This window comes from Neopelma chrysocephalum, unplaced genomic scaffold, assembly GCF_003984885.1.
Source record: "Neopelma chrysocephalum unplaced genomic scaffold, ASM398488v2 Primary Assembly neopelma1_135, whole genome shotgun sequence".
NCBI lineage: Eukaryota > Metazoa > Chordata > Aves > Passeriformes > Pipridae > Neopelma > Neopelma chrysocephalum.
Genome location: NW_020897797.1, coordinates 95,174 through 115,722, shown reverse-complemented (window position 1 = coordinate 115,722; position 20,549 = coordinate 95,174). Strand labels below are relative to the sequence as shown.

Below are 20,549 nucleotides of genomic sequence, written 5' to 3'. Positions count from 1 at the left end.
GAAGAACCAACACCATTTACAGCAAAGTGATATGAAAAACCGAAGACCTGTGAATTTAATACCATAATCTTTTCATCTAACAAGGCAGTATAACTGCATTTCTAGAAGTTCACACTCATGGGAATTAGTGTATTCCTGATATGTTACGATGTGCTATTCCTCTTAATTAATGTCTGTTGTGCAGGATTGTTGTGTCCTTTCTAAACATCAGAATGTGCTTTAGGTATGACATTCGCAATAGAATTGACCCTGAAAATAGGATTGTATTTTAAAAAGGAGTTTGCCAACTCTGCCCAGATGTGTTGAATTTAGTAAACGCTACAGATAATGTACTGAAAGCCCTGGCGCTGGCAGGGAGATCTCTGGGAGCTCCCACTGAGCCTTTCTCTGCCTCCCACCCCCAAACCTTCAGATAAATAGTGGAGTGTGTGCATTCCCAGGAGCTGCTGGTCTCACTGGCTGGGGTTATCGGCAGCCTGAGAGGAGACTCTCGGGGGTGTCCTTAACTTCTGATAGTTTAATGAATCTAGATTTGTTCTTCTAAGGTCTGAGCAGCCTCTATCACCGTGATTTACTTATTGGAACAGTCTCTTTTCAGAAGACAGAACTGGATGTGTGTTATGGCAGTGGAGGGAAATGCAGGCAGGACCTGCCCCTGGGCTCCCCAGTGACAGGGCTGGGAGGGAGGGGTTGTGTTCCCTGCCTTCTTCACACTGCACAAGGCCAGGGAAGGCTCAAAAAGACATTATTTAAGTCTGTGAGGAAGTACAGCTGCAACAGGAGGAATTTGCTGCTTAAGCCAGTTTCTTTTTCAGAGTTTCTGTTGCTATAGCCACATTATTCCTAGTAGTAACTGCTGGAAGGGGTGGAAATGGAAAAAAAATTGGCCTGTTCCTTGTGCAACAGGTGCAGTGTTCATTTGTGAGCATGGACTGAGCCGAGTCTCCTTCCCATGCCCAGAGAGTGGCTCAGGCAGCCCAGGCAGCAACTGCCCCAGGAATCTGGGATTTCTGCATTTCATATCTCCTGGAAAGATGCCAAGTAGAATTTAATTGCTTGTGGTGAAATCTTTCTCTGTGGCAAGATAGGACATTGAATGCTTTTGAACTTCTAAATTGCTATGGGACAGCCCGATCCAGCCTGGTTGTGTTTAATGTACAGACAGATAATGAAAGATCCTTCTCCATCCCACTGAGTTCTTTGATGCACTTCTTTGTTTTATGAATCCCAGGCTGACTTGAGGGAGAGGAAGGGAGTTCTTGTAATAACATACACGTTGGTTTTTCTGTTTAGTAAATTGACAGGTGTTTGGTTTTTCTTGTGTCTGCCCAGGAAACCACGTCTTGTCTCCTGGAGAGGCCGTTGGAAAAGGTCTAACGCCAGAAGCTGCCAAAGATCTGGGTCTCCCCGAAGGGATTGCAGTGGCAGCATCTCTCATTGATGCACATGCTGGAGGACTAGGTACTCACTCATGTGTTTACTGTTCTTGGAGATGGGAATGTATTGAATTAACCTTAGAAAGCCGTTTTTCTCACAGCCTGTTTTTATCCAACTGATGCTATTTTAAAAAAAAAATAAAGTCATCTCAATAACTGCTAATATTTATAGAAAGGAGCTATCACTGTTATTTGTCTTTTCAGCTGAATTTCCCAGTTGTAACTTCTGCTAGTTCCACTTTGAATTCCAGAGCCCAAGTACCATTCTGTTGGAATGCCAACATGCTGAGAGTTTGCATCTTCTATTGCTCAAAACTTTGGGGATAGGCAAGAAAAATAAAAAAGTGCATTCTGAGGGAGAAGCCTCATGTTCACAGTTCATCTTTCTTCTTAGTTTTAGAAGTGATTCATGCTTCAAGGCTTTAAGGCCTGATGCTTAGACTTTGTTTCTTTTCCAGCATCCTATTTTGATGTGCCCAGTTTCAACTGTGTTGAAATGTGTTTGATAGGTTCAGTGGCTTCATTTTCTTACTGTGTAGTTTAGCCTTATCTTAATGCAGTCAATAACAAAGAGATTCAGTGTAACTTTTTCAGCAGGAAATTGAGGTTATTGAATTTGATTGTTTAGAGAAAAGTCTTACCTCAGGAAGTTACAGTGTTATTGAAACAGTATTTTTCAATGGAAATCTATTGCTCATCAGAGGATTTTTCTCTAGGTTGAACTGAGATATGATTATCTGCTAAAATACCAGTTTTGTTTCAGATATTTTGTGCTGTTTTAAGTCTCATTTGTTCTTCTAGAAGCTGGAGTCTGGAACTTTTAAAATGTTTAAATCCCTTTACTTTGCTTCTGATCACTGTTTCTGATGAGGTTTAGTAATCATGCAGATTGCTTTTCTTACCACTTCAGAGGGATTAGACATAGATCTATGTGCAAAAAGGAGGACTGAGCTTTAGTGTCATAGTTGTAGGTGTGTTGTGCCCCTACTGTTGTGACTGACTTAAAAATCTATTTGTGTCAATTATTATCCCAACTGCATAAAAATGTGTTTAACTGTGTGCCTTGGCAGTTCTGTGTTCTTGGAAAAGGATGTAATAATAAACTGACCTGAAATAATGAACTTACTGCAAAACTGGGTTGTCACAGAGCACCTGAAAATGTGGCAGTGGAGGGACCTTGTTTAATTGGCATCATGATGTGAGTACTGGATCCAGAGCACAGAAAGTTTCATGTGTTGAAATCAGTTAATTGAATTTAAAGAAGAATAGAGAGCAATTGTCCGTTCCTTTTTTTATAGACTTCTGTAAAGAAACTCTAACATTAGAAATACATAACTACTGACAGCCCTCAGAGAAGGGCTTCAGTGGATTGAGACAGTCTGCTTATGCTAGTCCTGTTTATCCAAATATGTTTTCCCAGATGGTGCCACAAACATGAGCAGACTACTGAAATGATTGCCAGGGGAAGGAAAACACAACACCCAGGTTGTTGTTAGAGAGGGAGAGGGGAATCACAGAGGGAAGAGTCAGGAAGGCAGTGGGAGAACCCATGTGGTGATCACACGATAGCTCAGTACAGGCTGGGACAAGAGGAAGATTGAAGATGGAACTCATCCTTGAGTCTGGGAAGGATCATAAATAGGTAGGGAAACTAGTAGAAAAGGCAGTAAAAATGAAAAGATTTTGATAACAGAAGTGACAACAGGAGAAAAAGGAGAACTGTAGAGTGCAAATGTATGTAAAGAGAATAAACAGTGTGGCTGCACATCTGAAATGCTAAATATAAATCCTTCATCCATAGCTGTTGATAACGAGAAATATAAATATTTTTCAAGTTTAGTTTTACCTGCACTGTGTAGAATACAGAGCTGAAATTCCTGAAGGTAAAACAGAAAAGCAAAAAGGAGAAGGAAGATAATATAATGAGGAATGAAACTGTTCTGGTTAAAAGACACTAAGGATGGCAATGCACTAAATCATATTAATCTTTTAATAGTGCTTAAAAGAGCACAAAAGAAAAGAGAGAAGAGATATTTGAAACAGTGAAGTAAAATGTGAAAATATTGGAAATAAATATATCTTGTATTTGATGTAAAACATCTGTTTAGGAAAGGCACTGATGTATGTTTTAGTTCTTACCCTTTCTGTATTGAAATACTGAGTACAATTTGTTGGAAAGATATGGCCTGTAGAGCAGTAGGCATTAGATTAGTCTGGGGGACAGCAACATCCAGTGGGTGTCATTCTTCTTATTCATAAACACATTCTGCTGGTTGTTTTAAAAATAGTGTGTAACAGCAGAGTAATGAAAAGGGCTCTTTGGTGTCCTGCAGGCTAAACCAGAATGACATGATGGACATCTTGTCTTCAGTGTTAATAATTTTTGATGCTGATCATGTCTACTTTTGGCTGGATATAAAGTGCAGTTTTGCTGGGCAGGTTCCTGAAGTTTATGGAGGCTTCAAAGTTTTGAGTAAAATAAGGTACAGATAAAGAATTATTTAGTATTTGTGTTTGTGGAGGTCATGTGTGACTCCTGAATTGGTCCATCTGATACCTTTTACGGAAAAGTAAAAATCCAAGAGCTGAGTAGTTATGTCTTACATTTTGATGTACTGTACCAATTTAAAACTGTGCAGATAAAAATGTGAGTATGGGAGGCCAGGCTTTGGGACTGGCCTTATGAAAGTGCTGTTTACATTTTACCTTTTCAAAAGACATCAGCATTGTTTCAACAAAAGTAGATCATTTATTATACAGTATCTAAAATACCTTGTCACCGTGGAGCAGATCCAGAAGTGCACATGCTAAACTTTACCTGCTTTCCTAAAAATCTCGCTTATGTTTTGTGAGGTGCACAGATTTCTCATTCTTACTGTCTCTTAAGGTACTTCAAAAGATGTTGAGTCGCCCTTGGACTATGAAAAATTCCAACTAAGTTAGAGGTGAAAGTGACTTATAACAGCAATTATATTATTTTTAGCTAATAAAATATCAAAGCTTTCATTGTTATGAGAATGTTCTGGACTCGTTTGCTCTCTGACTTCAATTAATCATGAATAGGAAGACTCTTGCAACTCTAAACACTAGTAAAACCACCCTGAAAAACTCCAAAAAGGCCCAGAATGCCTGTTTTGCAGAATGTATATTTTCTTAGTGATTAAAAAATATCTAAACATGGAGTCCTTAATTTTGTATTGTTTATGAAAATGCATTTATGACATGTGTTAACAATTCAGTTTCATAGATTTGGTCCCTCTCAAGTGTGAACAATATTTTTAGCTCCTTTAGAAATTCTAATACAGTATTGCTTAGTACAGGAAATTGCCTTGTAGACAACTCTATCCAAAATTCCTAATATGAACTCATACATGTCATGTTGGAGCAGTGAAAAATAAAGCATATGAGGTAGAAGCCTTACTTTTAGCTTTCTCTTGTTCCTGACTGTCTGCATGACAGCTGTGCTACCACATAATTAAAGGATAAAGGGGCATAAGGACAGATTATGATTCCTATGATTATTGAAGACTGTAAAATTTTAGCCCCTTAATTTTCTGATTATTTAGATGATTTCCAACCATGATAATACCAGGATAATCATGGCACTCAAAGTAAGACAAACCCCAACAAAATGTTGCAGTGGTGGCCTAAACAAGAAGGTGTTAATGAAATGTAGGATATGAACCAGCCACAGCACTTGGCATCCTTCACAGTGTCCAGCAAGTGCTTTCATGATCCTTCTAATGTGAGGGGAAAGGGTTTTTTTTGGCAGGATTGGCAAACTGGTATCCAGACTGAGCATTACAGATGCAGATGCAGATGCAATGAGCAGTCTGGTGACCAGTTTGCTGTTTGAAAAGTGATATTCAAGAGGAAAAAAGACAACTAAGAGAATGTTACTTGTTGGGCTGTTGCATTTTTCTGGGTGCAGCACAACGTGGTGCAAGAATGCAGCCTGGGAGAGGAGGAGGAGAGGGCAGGATTCCCACTGTAACCTCCCATGGAGTGAATCAAGCAGGATGTGATGTGTTCTGAGGCTTGGCCGTAGGTTTGCCTGGCACCTCTCTGGCATCTCCTGGGTATATTTTCTGCTGCAGCCTGAGTGTTGCTGAGTTTGTCCTCTGTCCTGTCCTGTCCTGCATGCAGAGGCTCCTCAGAGCCAAGCTCAGTTCCTCTAAGGGAAGGAATAATCTCCCTTTAGATGGTTCTGACACGGACAGAAGAGCAGCAGCAGTGAAGACAACAAAGCTGGCAGCCTCCCAGTCTCCTGCCAAGTTACCCCTTTCTCCAACTCATCCCCTGACAAAACACATCATCTGGGATGTGCATGATAAACTGTGAACAAATAAACACATCTGCAGCCTGCCATTACAGCAGGGCACTCTTTACTCTCCATGTCAGTGTGCTATCTAAGAGAATATAGTCAGGTTATAGGCAAAATAACACTGAAAAATCATGATGATAAACATGAACATAGAAGAAATCATCTTGTGTCCTTGTATTTGGAATAAAAATTTGAATCTGATGGATAAAATAATTTTCTTTATTGACTAAGTAGACTTTCTTGATTTGTGGCAGTTGTGTCAGATTCTTTAGCAATCATTTGTGTGCAGAAGAGCTCTGTTTGGTGAGGGGTGGCTTCTTCTTCTTTAAAAGAGAATTTTAATTTTATTTTAATAGGAGTAATTGGAGCAGATGTGAAAGGACATAACCTGCCATGTGAGAACCAGCCGATTACATCCCGAGTTGCAATGATCTGTGGAACATCTTCGTGCCACATGGGGGTAGGTTGTGTGTCCTAATTTGTACAGAATATACTAACTTATGTTTTTGAAGGGAAAAGTGACCTTTGTCCTTCTCACCCAGTTCCTTTCCCTTGAATTTTTTCTGGTAACTCTATCTTTTCCTTCAGATATTAATTATAAATTACCGCGCATTTGCTATTAGGCAAGAACTTTAATAGTAGTAGAAATCAATACTGAAAAATGACATGGAAAGTAAAAACCACGATGCCAGAGTGGCTTAAAGAGCAGCCTGAAATCTGAGCCAAAGACTCTGAGCCTGAGTTATCTGTGACAGGCCTGTCACTAATGTGTTGCAGAATAGTGGCTTTGGAGAAGGAGTGCACGTCTTCAGTCAGAGCCCTTCTCCCCCACCTCTTCCCTGAATCAATATAAATCCTTCTTCCTCTGAAAATTGCCATGATGTATAGAATTATGATACTTATCATGACTAAAAAGAAAGAAAACCCCCAATAAGCAATTTTCACGTTGCTAATTTTTCTCTGTGAATTAATACAAAAGCTTTCTCTGAGATTGCAATTAAAATTTAGTGTCTGCTTTTGAAATTTATACGGTTTTAAAATGTATGAGTCTGAGAGCATTCCATTTAGATAAGTACCCTTTTCTGCCACATTTTTTATTTAAAACCCATTTTGGTATTAAATTTAGACTGATTATAACTTGGATTTTTCCAAAAGGAGCAAATGGCACGGGGAGTGCTAGAGGTGTTAGAGAGGACTAACATGCTTCATGGAGAAAGCGGCAGGAGAGAAAAAGAAAGGAGGCTGATAATAAAACATCAGGCTTAACAGTAAGTTAAGTTGTCTCTGTAGTGACAGTGTGAATCCATGGTGATCTTGAGCATGAATAAATGGTGATCTTGTCACATGGATTGTCGTTCTGCAAAGCATTTTAGCACATGATTGAATTTAAAGACGTGAATAATCCCACTATTGTGAAGCAGAGCATTGAACAAGAGCTTAAATCCTGTAGGCAAACTGGAATATATTTGGGGTCCTTCCTAAACAAAAGTTTCAAACCTCAAACTCCATCACTTTTGACTTGCTCTGTCTCTGAAAAATTCCACTGGTACCTCTGTGTCTGTCACAGGGCAGGTGGGGCACCTGCAGGTACTGGCCCTGGGGGAAGGAGTCACCCTTTGAGCCTGCCACTACTTTCATTATTTCCAGTTTTTTTGCTGGAGGTTTCTGCCCTTTCAGTAGAAGCTGTTTGAGTGAACTCTTTCTAACCTGTTTCATTTAGCTGAGTTAGTTTAAATTGTTAAAATGAGTTGAGTTAATAGAGACATAATACTGGACTGAAATGAGCTGAGGAGCTCGCAGACAGTTTCCCCCAAAGGTCTAAGGGCAGCCTTGAGTAGCTGGCAATGGGCCACCTGGCTCCAGCTTATTCCTTTAGTACAACCAGCCCTGTAGGAGCACATGTATGTGGTTATTTATTAATTTTTAATATTTGTATATTAGTAAGTTCTAACTAGACCCAGTTCACAAGTATAGATTATTTTGCTTCCCAGACTAGAGCATGGCACATCAGCATTGACACTTTCACAACACTTTTTGTGTGCATACTCCACAACCATGAGAGATGTGGCTCCATTAAATATGCTAATAGAACAAAAGGGACTTGAGAAAGTCCATGTCAGTGTTCTGTCATTAAAGCAACCCCGAAGTCAAACACAGACTGCACAAGGTAGAACCTTTTAAGGCTCTTAATCACTTCAATGCAAACTCGGGAATAGATGCTTGTGCATTTTTTGGCTAGATTTAAGTGGATCTTTATTTAAATGTAACTACTCAGCATTTTATAATCATTTCCTTAACTGCCTTCCTTCACTCATCTGCACAGAGGTATAACAATCTGTAGCCAGCAGACAATAAGTAAGTTCTAAACTTCTCTGGATTCAATCTGTGAAAGGACTTTGGTTTACTGTTCTTTTATCTATTACCTGCACAGGCTGCATGAAGTGAATGTACAGCACACAGAGCAGTTGTATTTGTGTTTTAATGAGACCTATATGCAGCTGCATTTGGCTGAAATTAGCTGTTCCTTTTTTTAATTAGGGCTATAAAATGAAAGTATATTATACTTGTGTTTTGATAGAAATATATATTTTCTCTCTCTGTGTGCACCAGGGGACCCTCAGGGCTACAGAGATTAATCATCGAGTTTAATTTAATGCAGTGGGAGAGAGACCTGTGTGGTCAGGCGGGCACTAAAAAGTGCCTTTGATGTGCTTCAGGTGCACTGAGCCCCAGTGAACCAGCAACAATAATACCTTTGTGAGATGATCAGAGAGGAGAGAGGGAGAAAATGGCCTGTGTGGAAACTCAAGGCCGTCCTTTGTTGTGGTTCTGGCAAACGAAGGAGCCAACTGTCAGGAGAAATTCAGCGAACAGAAAGCAGGGAGAAAGTACGGCTGGATTTCTTTCGAGGGACCGTAACAGGAAACTGTTCAAAATCATCTGCTATGCCTTTCTTTTTCCCCCCTTCCTCCTTTTTTGGTGAGGGCAGTGGTACTACTGTTGGTGTGTGTGTGTTGCTACAGTAGTGCCATTCTCTACACCAAATACTCCATGAGTCACAGGAGCAGGTATTGCTTGAACACAGCATTTACTTTAAACTTTGAGAGAAACTACTCCTTGACCCAGTTTTCATTACCTCCAGGACTCTAGAGATCTTAAACAAAAGACTTTACTAACCATACCTTTGATATTTTAGAAAGTACAAATGTGGAACCTAATTTTACTCATGGCTATAATAGTTTAATTTGTGGTACAACTACCATTTTTAAGTGAGGATACGCTTTTGGAACTAACCACTGACAGTTTGGGGTAATCACACACACACACGAAGAATTTTGTGTTTCTTTGAGATACTTGAATAGCTCATGAAAGCAGCAAAATGCATGTTGTAATTAGGTTATTGATCCCAGTCCAGGTCTGAGTTGTTAGTTGCTCAAAGTCACTGCCACCTCAGGGCTCATCCATTATCCCTGAGGAAAAAGAAATGAAAAGATGGTCTTCTGAATATTTTTGGACAGTTATTCATTTTACATGATTCTCTGCTGCCTCCCTTGCCCTAACAAAAGTCATGGACAGAATTTGCATGTGGAATGGCAAAAAAGCTCTCCTTGCGCTTGTGAAGGATTGTCCCTTGGTTTGGGGCTGGGATTCATCCCTGTGGGTCTGATCCATGGGTATTCCATTCCAGTGATGGACACTCACAGATGACTTTTCCGAGTGGCCTGCTTCCATCGTGCTTTGCAGACGGGGTCTCGGGGCTCCAGCACCCACACTTAGCTTTGGAACTTTTTAGCCTTTCCCTGTGTAGCCATGGCGACTGCACAAAATGTGTGAGTAGTTTTTCCCAGCAAAATAGCAGCAGGTTCAAGGCCCTGAAATAGGAGCTCACATGTCACTCCTAACTCATAGTTTGCAAGGGTCTAAGAGACATGCCCTAACTTCTGGGAATAAGGTAATTGGTTTCCCTAAAAGCCTGCCTTACTGCCAGCGTCCTAGGGTTTTATGGGATGTTTTAAATGTTTCAAATTTTTTTTTTCTTCTGAAACCTTGATGTGATCAAGAGGATTTCAGGCTCAGGTGTCTGTATTCCCATATCCCAGCCCTGAACGCAGGCGTGTTTGCCCTTTTGCAGATGTGTGAGACCACCAAGAATTGAGTTAACTCTCAGATGCAAGTTAGCAAAAGCTGAAAGGTAACAGGGACAAGCAGTGTGACAGGGGACTTGGACACAGAAATTTTCCAGTATTCCTTGCAGCAAGTAATCTGGCAGTACTGCTGCTTCTGTCAGGTTTTAAACCAAAAGAGGGTTGATTTAGACTAGATCTAAGAAGAAATTTTTTACAGTGACAGTGGTGAGGCCCTGGCACAGGTTGCCCAGAGAAGCTGTGGCTACCCCACCCCTGGAAGTGTCCAAGGCCAGGCTGGACAGGGCTTGGAGCAACTTGGGCTAGTGGAAGGTGTCCCTGCCCATGGCAGGCAGTGGAACGAGATGGCCCCTTAACGGTCCCTTCCAACCCAGACCAGGACCTTCATGCGGGACAAGGAGAATGTGCACACAGAGCTGCAGGATCCAGACATATCGAAGAAGAGAAAACTGGGATCTTCTTTTGCAGCACCCCATCTTCTCTTTTGTTTCTATTTTGTGATGAATCTCGGTTAGAGATCAGTGTTCTGCTTTGTACTTGTCCCGCAACAGTTGTAGCATCATGAAAATATTTGTTGTTCTTACTCTAAAACCTTTTGTGATTCACAGCTGAAGGAATTAGCAGGAGCATCTTTCAATGGGAACATTGTCTGGCCTATTTTCAGCTTACTGAGTTGGGGGAAGTGTCTCTGAATTTGATAGTATTTTGAGTCCCAAATACAGAAGGTTTGTGTTCCTTCCTATCCAAAGTCTGACATTTTTTTCTGTCTTCATCTGGGGATGTGGTCTGTGTTCTTCAGTCATTCCTTCTTTATCAGCTCTCAACACTTCTTTTTGGGGATTATCAGGGAACCTTTTCAAGTTTAGATGTAGTCTCTTTTGCATCTGTTTTTGTTCCTTCTGTAGCTCTTGGCATTGGGAATGGACTCACCTGGCTTGGTGCACAGTTTATTTTCCCCAGGTGATATTGTATATGTGGTTTGAAGTGTATAATTTAGTCATTTTTTAAATTGGAGAGGGACAAGTAATTTATCTTCTATCTTTTTAGATTTACTGTATGTTCTGAAAGACAGAGCAACTACACAAAGAGCAAAATGGGCAGATCATTTTGCTGCTCAAGTGTTTACTATTTATAATTTCAGGAAGAATATCCCATACTCTCTTTCACTAAGCCTGACCAGCCTTTGAGGGCTTTTTGCTAAAGGAACTTCAGCCCATTTTGCTTATTCTAAATTTGTTCATTTGATTCTCGTGATGACTGGCAAACACAATAGAGCTTCTTTGCTCCACAATATCCGCCCGAGCTGCCAGCTTTGTTCACACAAATAGAGTGTAAAGCACGTTTCCACCCCCAAAGCATGCACAGTACGTGTCCTTTGCAGTACATCCTGGAGAGGAGACTGCAGAGACATGCTGGCTCAAAGTGTTCTCAGAGCCTGATCTCTAATCTCGGTGGGAGCCAGACCAGCAAGTGCATTCAGTGTATTTTGGCTCTGATACGAGAGTCTCCTCTTCAGAACATGCCACGTTGTTAAAGCAGCAGACTTTGAGTAATCACTGCACAGGGACTCCTCAGCTGCTGGAAATCATCTGTGATGAGAGGAAAGCTTGCAGGGGCTAAGTGGGCTGGTAGTTGCTTTGCCAGCTCCGTTTGATCCAGTGGGATGGCACCGGGCAGTGCGTGTTTGGAGAGCGGGTCGGAGCACTCCAGCCTCGCACGCCTCCCTCTTGCAGGACACGCATCCCTCACACGGAACGTGCAGTCTCCGGGGGGACAGGACCAGCAGCCCAGGGCAGCACATCCTGGTGCCAACTGGCTGTGACCCAGGGCTTAGCAGAGGCAGCAATTTGTCCTTCTCCTGACCAGGGGAAAGAGGCTGGGTTTGGGAGGGTCAGACGGGCAGGGAGGATGGGGAGGAATGCGGGAGGGAAAAAATAAAAACAAAAGCAAACCTAGTGAAGCTGGGGTAGCCTGGGCATGTTTGTGAAATGATCTGTGCGAGCTTTAGGAAATTGATAAGTGCCTGCCCTCTTGATTTTTTAATATTCTTGTGTTCTGTAAGGCCTGTTCTGCACGTGAGTCACAGAGCCAGTGTCTTTCGAATGGGAGAAATGACTGTCTCAGGAACCTCTCCCTCACTCTGCCCTCGTTCAGTTGAGTCCTGCTCTCTTCTGTATTGCATTTGGCAGCAGTCACAGTGCTGAGTTCCCAGCTAATGAAGACGTTTTACATTGAGGGACGGCTGCATGAAATGAAAACCACATTGACTTCACGACTCTTGTTGCAGGTTCTTACTGTACACAAATTTAGCCTTATGAAGAAAAGGTCACAGAGCCTATTTAGATGCCTTTTCAGCTCATGGCCTTAGAAGGGTTATATATCCATAAAATTGCCACCTTCTTGTCCCTCACAGAACTCCTCCACACCCTTTTTTTAATGAAACTGTCTCGTTCCATATTCTTGCATCCTCAGTTTCAAAAAGAAACAAACACAACTGTAATATCCCCTTTGCTGGCATTAATTTGCCCTTGTATGCTTTGCTTGCTTTGTTTTGTTTTTAAAAGGCAAGAAGTAAAATATTTTTGCTAGCAGGGCATATAAAAGATTGTTGCTTTTCTGACCTCCTTATTATATTAATAAAAGCTAGGAAGACTTCAGTAGTGGTGGGAGATCATGTGCAGGCAGCCTCCAAAACCCAAAGCACTTACTTGCAGAACTAGTAAACCACAAAGCTTAAGATCTTGAAATGTAAATAGGAAGTTGGAGAGTTTACATTAGAGCCAGCAGTGGTGAGTCTGTACAATGTTTATTTCTGCTTGCCTCCCAGCCTTTCCTAAAGCTTGGCAGAGATGAAAGGGAGGCTTTCTCAGCGAGTTATTAAAAGTTTTTGTTATGAGCAAGATTCCTTTGTTCCTGGCCTGACATAATTCAAAGCTCAGGTATGTCTTGGTGACAGGGAGAATGGGACATTCCTATTTAGTGTGTGCCTGTTCAGAGACATCAAAGATTTGCACCCCAGTGCTCTCCTGGTAATCAACCTGTGCAGGGCAATGTATGTAAAAGTAATTTAATCTCTACTGTACTCTACTAGATAAAGCTTAGTAACGTTCCCAGAAAACTGTGCATCCAACTCCCCTCTTGTGAACAGATCATTTGAGTTCAAAGACTCAAAGGATAGATGTGGACAGAGGGAATGCTTTGGAAAATACTCTGCTTGGAGACTCCATGAAGGCTGATTTTCCAGAGACGTCTCACTGGCATCAGTGAAAAAGCTTTGAAAATTCCAACACGCTGTGGTTACCTGCAAACTGCCCCATGTGACACAGAGCCATGGATTAGGGTGTCAGATTTAGGATACTGAGGCTTTAGAATACTTACCCAGAGAAGTTGTGGCTGCCCCATCCCTGGAAGTGTGGCCAGGGTGGACAGGGCTTGGAGCAACCTGGGATAGTGGAAGGTGTCCCTGCCCATGGCAGGGGGTGGAGATGAGCTTAAATCTCCCTTGCAACCCAAATCATTCCACAATTCCATGTTTTTTTGATTCTTTCTGCAGTGTCTTCTCTTTGGTGGTCTTGGGGTTTTTTGCAACAGTGAAGGGGTAAGACAGTAGGAATGTTTTTCCGGTTTTGTTAGATGGTAGACTGAGGCACTTCATAGTTAAGTATGATTTTAATTATCATTCCTTTAATTGCTCCTTTTACAAACTGCCCTATCCAGTGCCTTGGGAGTGTATGACAGCTGGAAATGTTGGCTTGTATGTGTGTATTTCCTTTGTGTTCTGAAGTGACAGCATTTTGCACACCACAGACAAGAGTATATTGCACTATATGATAAACAATGTGGAAACCAGAGATCTGTTTTCTGCCTTCTTGAATTTTCTGTTGTTTTTGATACAAACACAATGGATATAAAGCCTTATGTTGGGCTTTTTCCAGGACTGTTAACAGGGCTCTTCTCCTGTTCCTCACTCCCTTCCCCGTGTTTTGCCTTAGAAAGACTGAGAAAGGGGGACTGAGCTTTTCACATACTTATGTTGACACTACTAAGATTTATCTGGTCTGGCTGCTGGAAGTTCTGGGCTGCCTAATTTGGGCCTCTCTGCTTAAAGCAGTGTGGTATTGAAGGTTACCTGTTTCCAGATCTACCCCTTGAGTCTGACACCTTGTACCTTTATATCCTGGCTGTAACAGCTGAATATTTTAATAGTGTTTGGGGGATTTTGCTGCTTCTGTTGTAGGAAGGAGTTGTATTCTGGATTATGTGGTTCTGTGGAAGTTACAAATTTGTCTTCCTTCATTAATGTTCACATAACAGCATAATTCCATTGTAGGGGACAGGACAAACCAACTAAATTTTGATTTGTTGTCAATATATCAATATTCCCATTTTTGTTCAGGAAAGTCCAGCAGCAGCGGTGGCCTTTCATTGTAACAGAAGATTTTTGGTTTTGCTTTTCTCTATTCTTCAAAGTGATGGTATCAGATCTGACAGGTACAACACTCTCATCAAGGCTGCAGATAACCAAATCTGATCCCTCTCTAGACCCAGAAGGATGTATTAGCCTGAAGCCCAAAATCTTGAGCAAACCAAGTGTCTTCCTGGAGTGTTCTGTTCCAAGGAGAGTTGGATAGATTTTTCTCAGATCACAAGCATAGATATGTATAATGAATGACCCTTCCAGATTCTTTGTCTATCTTGGATTTTGGAGTAGGCATGAATTTATTGAACAGCCTGCTTGCTCTCTGTTGTTCTCATGGTGAACAAAAAGGAACCAATATGTGCTCCTTTTCTTACAATAACTGTAAAATAATAACTAAAATATGAATGAAATAGGGTATATGACAAGGGATTTCTTGGTCATTTGTTAGGTTTCTTCTGGGCAACTGAATGGAATTTTCAAGGGAATACAGTAATTGTATAAAACCCAAGAATTTTCTGTTAGATTTAAATTTTTTGGATTATCCATATTTGCAATGAGGAGTGTGAAAATTTAGGTCAAAATCCCAGATATTGTTCAGTGAGCTGGTTTGCTGTATGAGTCTGTCAGATTATTTCCTTTCCACTTGCAATATGAGCACACAGGCATTTTCTAATGGAAGGGGGGCTATGAGACTGCTGGGTATTAAGGGCTTCATGGTCCAAGGGGGTATAGATGCAATGGTATTTACTCTTCTTAACAGCACCAGTTCCCCCAGTCAGGCAAATTTCTTCAGTATTTGGGCTTTATGCCTCCCACTGACACCTTTTTTCCCCCTCCATTTCCAATTGTATTCATCGTCTCCTGAATCACTAGTTCTTCATCTAAGTTTCTTGTTGCTGTCCAGCTGTGCATGGGGGAAGATCTTGGATGGGCCACATTTTATTAGGGAGAAACTAAATCTCTCCTCATATAATCATTCTGGAAGCAAAATGGGGAGAAGCATTAAGTGCTGCTTCTCTCCCAGTGTCAGCTGGGAATCACAGTTTGTGCTGAGTTCATTGTTTATAGCTGTGGGTGAAGGCCTGAGGTCTCCTCTCACTGTTTACTCTGTCCTTGGGAGTTTGTCTCAGTAAGTAAGGGCTGAATAAACACCGGGTAAGGTTCTCAGGATTTACCCATTTAGTTATTCAAATGTTTAAAAATATGTTTAAAATAGTGTGTGAACACATATCCCGTACAATGTAAATCTGCTTCCAAGCTCAGGGATACTGCAGAAGATTTATTGAACCTGGAGGTGATACTATTGTTGATAGTGGCCTTCACTGATATAGAAGGCACACTTAGCTAATGGTGAAAAAGGAAAATAAATCTCTAAAATGAACTGTATTATGTGATAAATAAATAAGAAAGTCCTTAAGGTACGTGGGAAGGGCATCCAAAGTAGATAAATACACCAGACCTCATTTGAAAAGCGTTTGGTTTTCCTTAATATTTCCCACTGAGTGAGGTAAGAACTGCAGGTTTGGAAGAATAATTCTCCCCGCCAAAATAATAAGTTTAGGGATAATACCTATATGCAACCCCCCCTCGAATTTCCTGTTTAAATGCCACCTCTGTGATTTCTTTCCCACAGCTTGTATCTTCCTACAGTTCATCAGCTTTTTGGGAAAAGGTCAGTGCTGGAAAGCTCTTCTGGAGACCCCCTATACTGTGCTGGCCCAGCGTGTCCCACTGTCCTTTTCCAGAAGAAAGGGCTGGGCTTTCCTTGGACTGCACAGTTCAGATGGGGGTCTTGGTGGGGTTTTCCTAAATATCATTTGGAGCAGGAGGGTTTTTTTGTATTTGTGACACAGCTGTTCCATGAGCACAGTTCCCAACCTTCCAGGCTGGGATGAAGTCTCCCTGGTCTCCTAAAACGGGATAGTGCTGCAAGTAGTACCCAAGGTGTGTTTTTTAGGAACCAGAACTGAAGTTAAAGGGTTGTGAGCTAAAGGAATAATTCTGAGACACTTAAAAAATTCCAGTGTTCATGTAAGACTTACATTGATCTGCAAGTTGTCATAATAGTAAATTCATTTTCTGATGCAAAAATTGAGCTTTTTACTGAGATGTAGCTAATGTTCATGAAAATGGGGTTTGTTTGCAATCTCAGTCACTTTTGAAGACTTGGTTGGTTGAAAGTAAGAACAGAAATTTGCTTGAACTTCATCTCACTGGAGGCTGGGAGGACATTTTGAGGAAGAATTATTGTATGTTTACTGTATTCCTATGATCTTCCCTAAGCCACCTGTTCCTGCCCACCGTTAACAGGTTAGTGTGCTTCATGGATCTTTGGGGTTTGAGTTTATTTTTTAAACTTGAGGAGAGTTAGTTCTTATTGTGATCAGCTTTAAGGGATTTAATTTACCATAGCAGCCAAACTGTAGTGTTATAAAGCACATATTTAAAATGGCCTGCAGTTAGTTGTCTGGGCTGGAAGATTTATAATCTTCACATAAACTGGCATTTTGTGACAGTTAGTATCTATCATTGGAGTAAAAATAAATGGTTGGTGTAAATTGTAGCTCATTTGAGGCCCTGTATCCCCTGTGAGCTATTGTTCTGAGAGGCACAAAAGGAACTGCTGTGAGTCATGGAGCAGCACTGCTGGAGAAGGGGACACAGCAGCATCTCAGTAAGGACACAAGTAGAAGCCGTGGTGTAACCAGACAACCTCTCAGTCCATTTATCAAAACACTTGTAGTGCCCATTTCAAGGAAGGCGACACAGTAAATATGAGAAAAAAAAAAAGGTTATCCTGTATATCTGTATCCAGACATTTCACTAAATAAAACAATAAAATAAATCAATGCAGGACTGCTGGTGCTTAAGTGCTTAGCAAAAAGCATCTGAATCCGTCACAAATGTGGGTGCTTTTTTCCTGGTTTGGATCTTGAAAACAACTTAACAGATTAAAAGGTCTTTTTTTACCAAGTTATATAAGAAACCTTGACCTTTGGGAATACAAAGAAAAGGACGATCTGCTACTGTGTGTCTGTTGTGTACTTTCCCAAGCTGAAACATAAATATGCTTAGTGCTAATGGATTCTGATAAAAAGCAGAAGTAAATGTATGGGAACATTCAAGCTTGGAACAGTCAAAATTCATTGAGTGTAAGGGTTTTGTTTCAAGGCTGAGCATTCAGTCAGGGTCCCTGATAAGACATTGGAAATTTTTGCATCTCTTATTTAGACAGATGGAAATGGTGGACACTGAATGAGTCTGGAATAATTACCCCAGAATTCATTCTTATTTAACTTCTTCCAGAGCTGAAACACACACGTTGTCCCAGGCTTAGTTCCAAATTTGCTTCCTGGAACAAACACAGGAGGTTAAACTCATATACAAGGAACACAAACTTAACAGGAGTGCAGATTTTCTGTTGAGGACACCAGCATTGTTCTTTTCTGTGTCCGGGGACAGCAAATCCAGGGAGAGTTCCAGAGGCAGATGCTATGCTTAGACTTCTCTCTGCTCCCATTGTGACCTCCTGGAGACCTATCCTATAAATGTCTCTGACTAATCTGACACCGCTCTCTAGACCCTCCTGGCCTCTCCCTCTACCAGTTCAGAACCTGTTTGACCCACTTGCTCCAGCCGCTCCCTGGGGACGGTTCCCTGTTCTTTGGTTCAGTGTCTCAGCCATCTGACAGTGCCTCGTAAAACCCTCCATTCTGCAAAACAAACAGCATCATTTTTCTACAAAGAAAACAAGTAAGCCTATCCCTGACACCTTTTAATTTATTATAATTTTTAGATCATCTGTTGGACCCCAGGCAGCCTCCTCAGCCCAGGGTATTTTTCTACCACCGTGGTCTTTTTCCCTGTTGCTCAATTCAAAGGATCAATCTTACTGCTCACACTTTTTGTTCATTGGTTTCAGTTCTACCTCAACAGTGCTCAGGGCTTGCCTCTTTATGACAGGAGTCTCAGGATCCAGCTTTCCAAGATGGTAGAGCTCCCTCACCCCAGGCTGCTGTTCTCTTCCATCACGTGTGAGGTTCGTGACCCTGATTCATAGATATGACTCAGGGTTTTTTGATGCCTCATGGGTGGATTATACCCACATGAAATGGAAACCTGAGAGTCTACTGCCCACAGGGGTTCAATCAAGTCATCACTCATGGTCAGGAGATCACTGGCAAAAGATGTTGTAGAAGGTTGAGAAGTTTGTGTCTATTCCACAATATTGACTTTTATAATTCCCCTTTTTGATTGTTCACCTCAAAGTGCCCTAGTAGGGTGGTTATTTAATATTCCTGATATACCTTGTGCTTTAAGTGGCCAACTTCCAACCGCTCATGTCCCATTACAGCTTTCATCTTTTGCACACAGCAGCCAAATTTCAGAAAAGAACTGGAGCAGGACTTGAGGAACACGTTGTTCAGATGTGGCCCTCTCAGCCTCTGTGGCCAGAGTGCTCCTGGGTAAAGATAAGGTGAGGTGGCTGAGAGGTGCATCACCTACAACCCTTCTTTGCACCTTTACTCCAGGGTGCATCATCTGCTTTCAAACAGTAGGTCATGGATCGCATGTTTGTGATATCTCTAATCCTCCTCACAACTCTTTCCTTGTGGCAAGGGGAGAGATAATGAGAATACAGGTTGTAGCTGTCTTTTATGAAAAAATACCTGGAGAGACAGGTCTCTGTGTACAGCTGGGAGAGGATTTGATGAGAAGGAGGTACAAGGACATTGCTGGCAGCCTTGTGGGAGTTTGGTGGCTACTGTTGTACATGGTTTGGATTTCAGCACCATTTTTGAACTAGAGCACTCACTCTTTGATCTCTCCTTATGAGGAGAAAGTTAATTGGGAAGGTTTAATGCTGCCCTAAATGCTGTGAGCCAAAGAGTTTCTTATCGTTGAGTTTCTATGCCTTGATGAGGTAGGCAAAATATAATGAAAATAAAATATATACTCACCCTATTTGTTTAATCATGCCTGAAGTTTTCTTCTCTCTGTCTGTCTCTCATTTTGCTAAAATCTTTTCCTGGCTGAAAAGGAAATCTATAAAAATACATTTTTTTTGGCAGAGAAATGATATTTTATTAACATCTCAGTTTTAAAACAGATAATAGTAAGGCAAAAAAATGAAGAGCATTTTGCTTCCAGTATAATTTAATTTTTTTCCTGTTTTTATTTTCTGCTCTAGAATTTGAAGTTTTGAGTGCAAAGGGAGGAAGTCAAAAGTTTACAGTAGGAGAGGTAGGTACCAGTCTTGCACTCTATTTTCCCCTAGGGAAAATGGCAGGATTTTATAAAGTGAAAAAGATTGTTCTATTTAAAACACGTATCCATTGTCCAGCTTTGCTGGTTAATGTTTGAAGCTGATACCACTGCAAGCTTCCTTCATAAGGTCAGTATTAGAAAAAAAAAGTAAAAGTAGAATTTTAAAATCCTGTTGTATGATCAAGTAATAAGAGCAGAGGCAGATGAAGAAATTAACTGAGTAATCTATAGTGTGTATTTGCATGGTGTCAGCAGCTCGGAGCAGCACTCCTGGCCCTGGTTTCCTGTGGAATGTGCGAGGTCCCTGGGATCTGTCACATGAGACACCACAGAAGGATGATGAGTAGAGGTGGTTTTGCTGGGCAACTGTCCTCCTAGTTTTGCCCATAATAATTTATTCATGTGGCTGTACCCTGAGACGTCCTAATACCAAACATACCTTGGGCTGAAAATTGATGCAGCACATTGAAAAAAAGCATAAAATACCCACAGGCAGCTGAGATGAAGAGGCTGGACCTGGCTGCTGTCAGAATATGGGCCTCCATGCAGAGGTGTAGGGGGGGGTCTGTGCTCTGTTTAAGGAGAACAGTGAGTTAGTTCAGCCCCACAGCACCCACTCATACAAGTGCAGCCTGTGACCTCTTCTTGCATTCACTGCTCTTGGCGAGAGTCTGATCTGTTACATTTTTAAAATACAGCTGAGTAAAACAGGGGTGTCTTTTTGCTAAGTTTGATTTTTTTTGTTGTTGTTGTTATCAGTTTTAAACAACATTTTAATTGATGTGTTTTAACTGTTTTAAGATCTAGTATCCTCTGGGTGAAAGGGGAAACACCCAAACACTGCCTTATATTTCTGCTGGTGGATTAGTTTTAAAGCTCTAAATGTTTGAGTATGTGGTGATCTTCCTTAGTGAGGAGTATGTTTAGTCAAGTCATCCTTCTCCTTCCCCTTCCCC

The 20,549-nt window shown here is 41.2% G+C and overlaps 1 protein-coding gene across 10 annotated transcripts in view; it reads left to right on the top strand.

Moving 5' to 3' along the window:
* Positions 1-20,549, top strand: part of FGGY (FGGY carbohydrate kinase domain containing) — a 149,432-nt gene that overhangs the window by 61,366 nt on the left and 67,517 nt on the right. For 9 of the 10 annotated variants that reach the window (XM_027698977.1, XM_027698980.1, XM_027698983.1 and 6 more), the window contains exons 7-8: positions 1,333-1,461; positions 6,117-6,220. In XM_027698977.1, coding sequence (XP_027554778.1) covers positions 1,333-1,461; positions 6,117-6,220 — 233 coding nt within the window. The remainder of the gene's footprint in view (positions 1-1,332; positions 1,462-6,116; positions 6,221-20,549) is intronic. The other variant, XM_027698979.1, reaches the window with a different exon arrangement.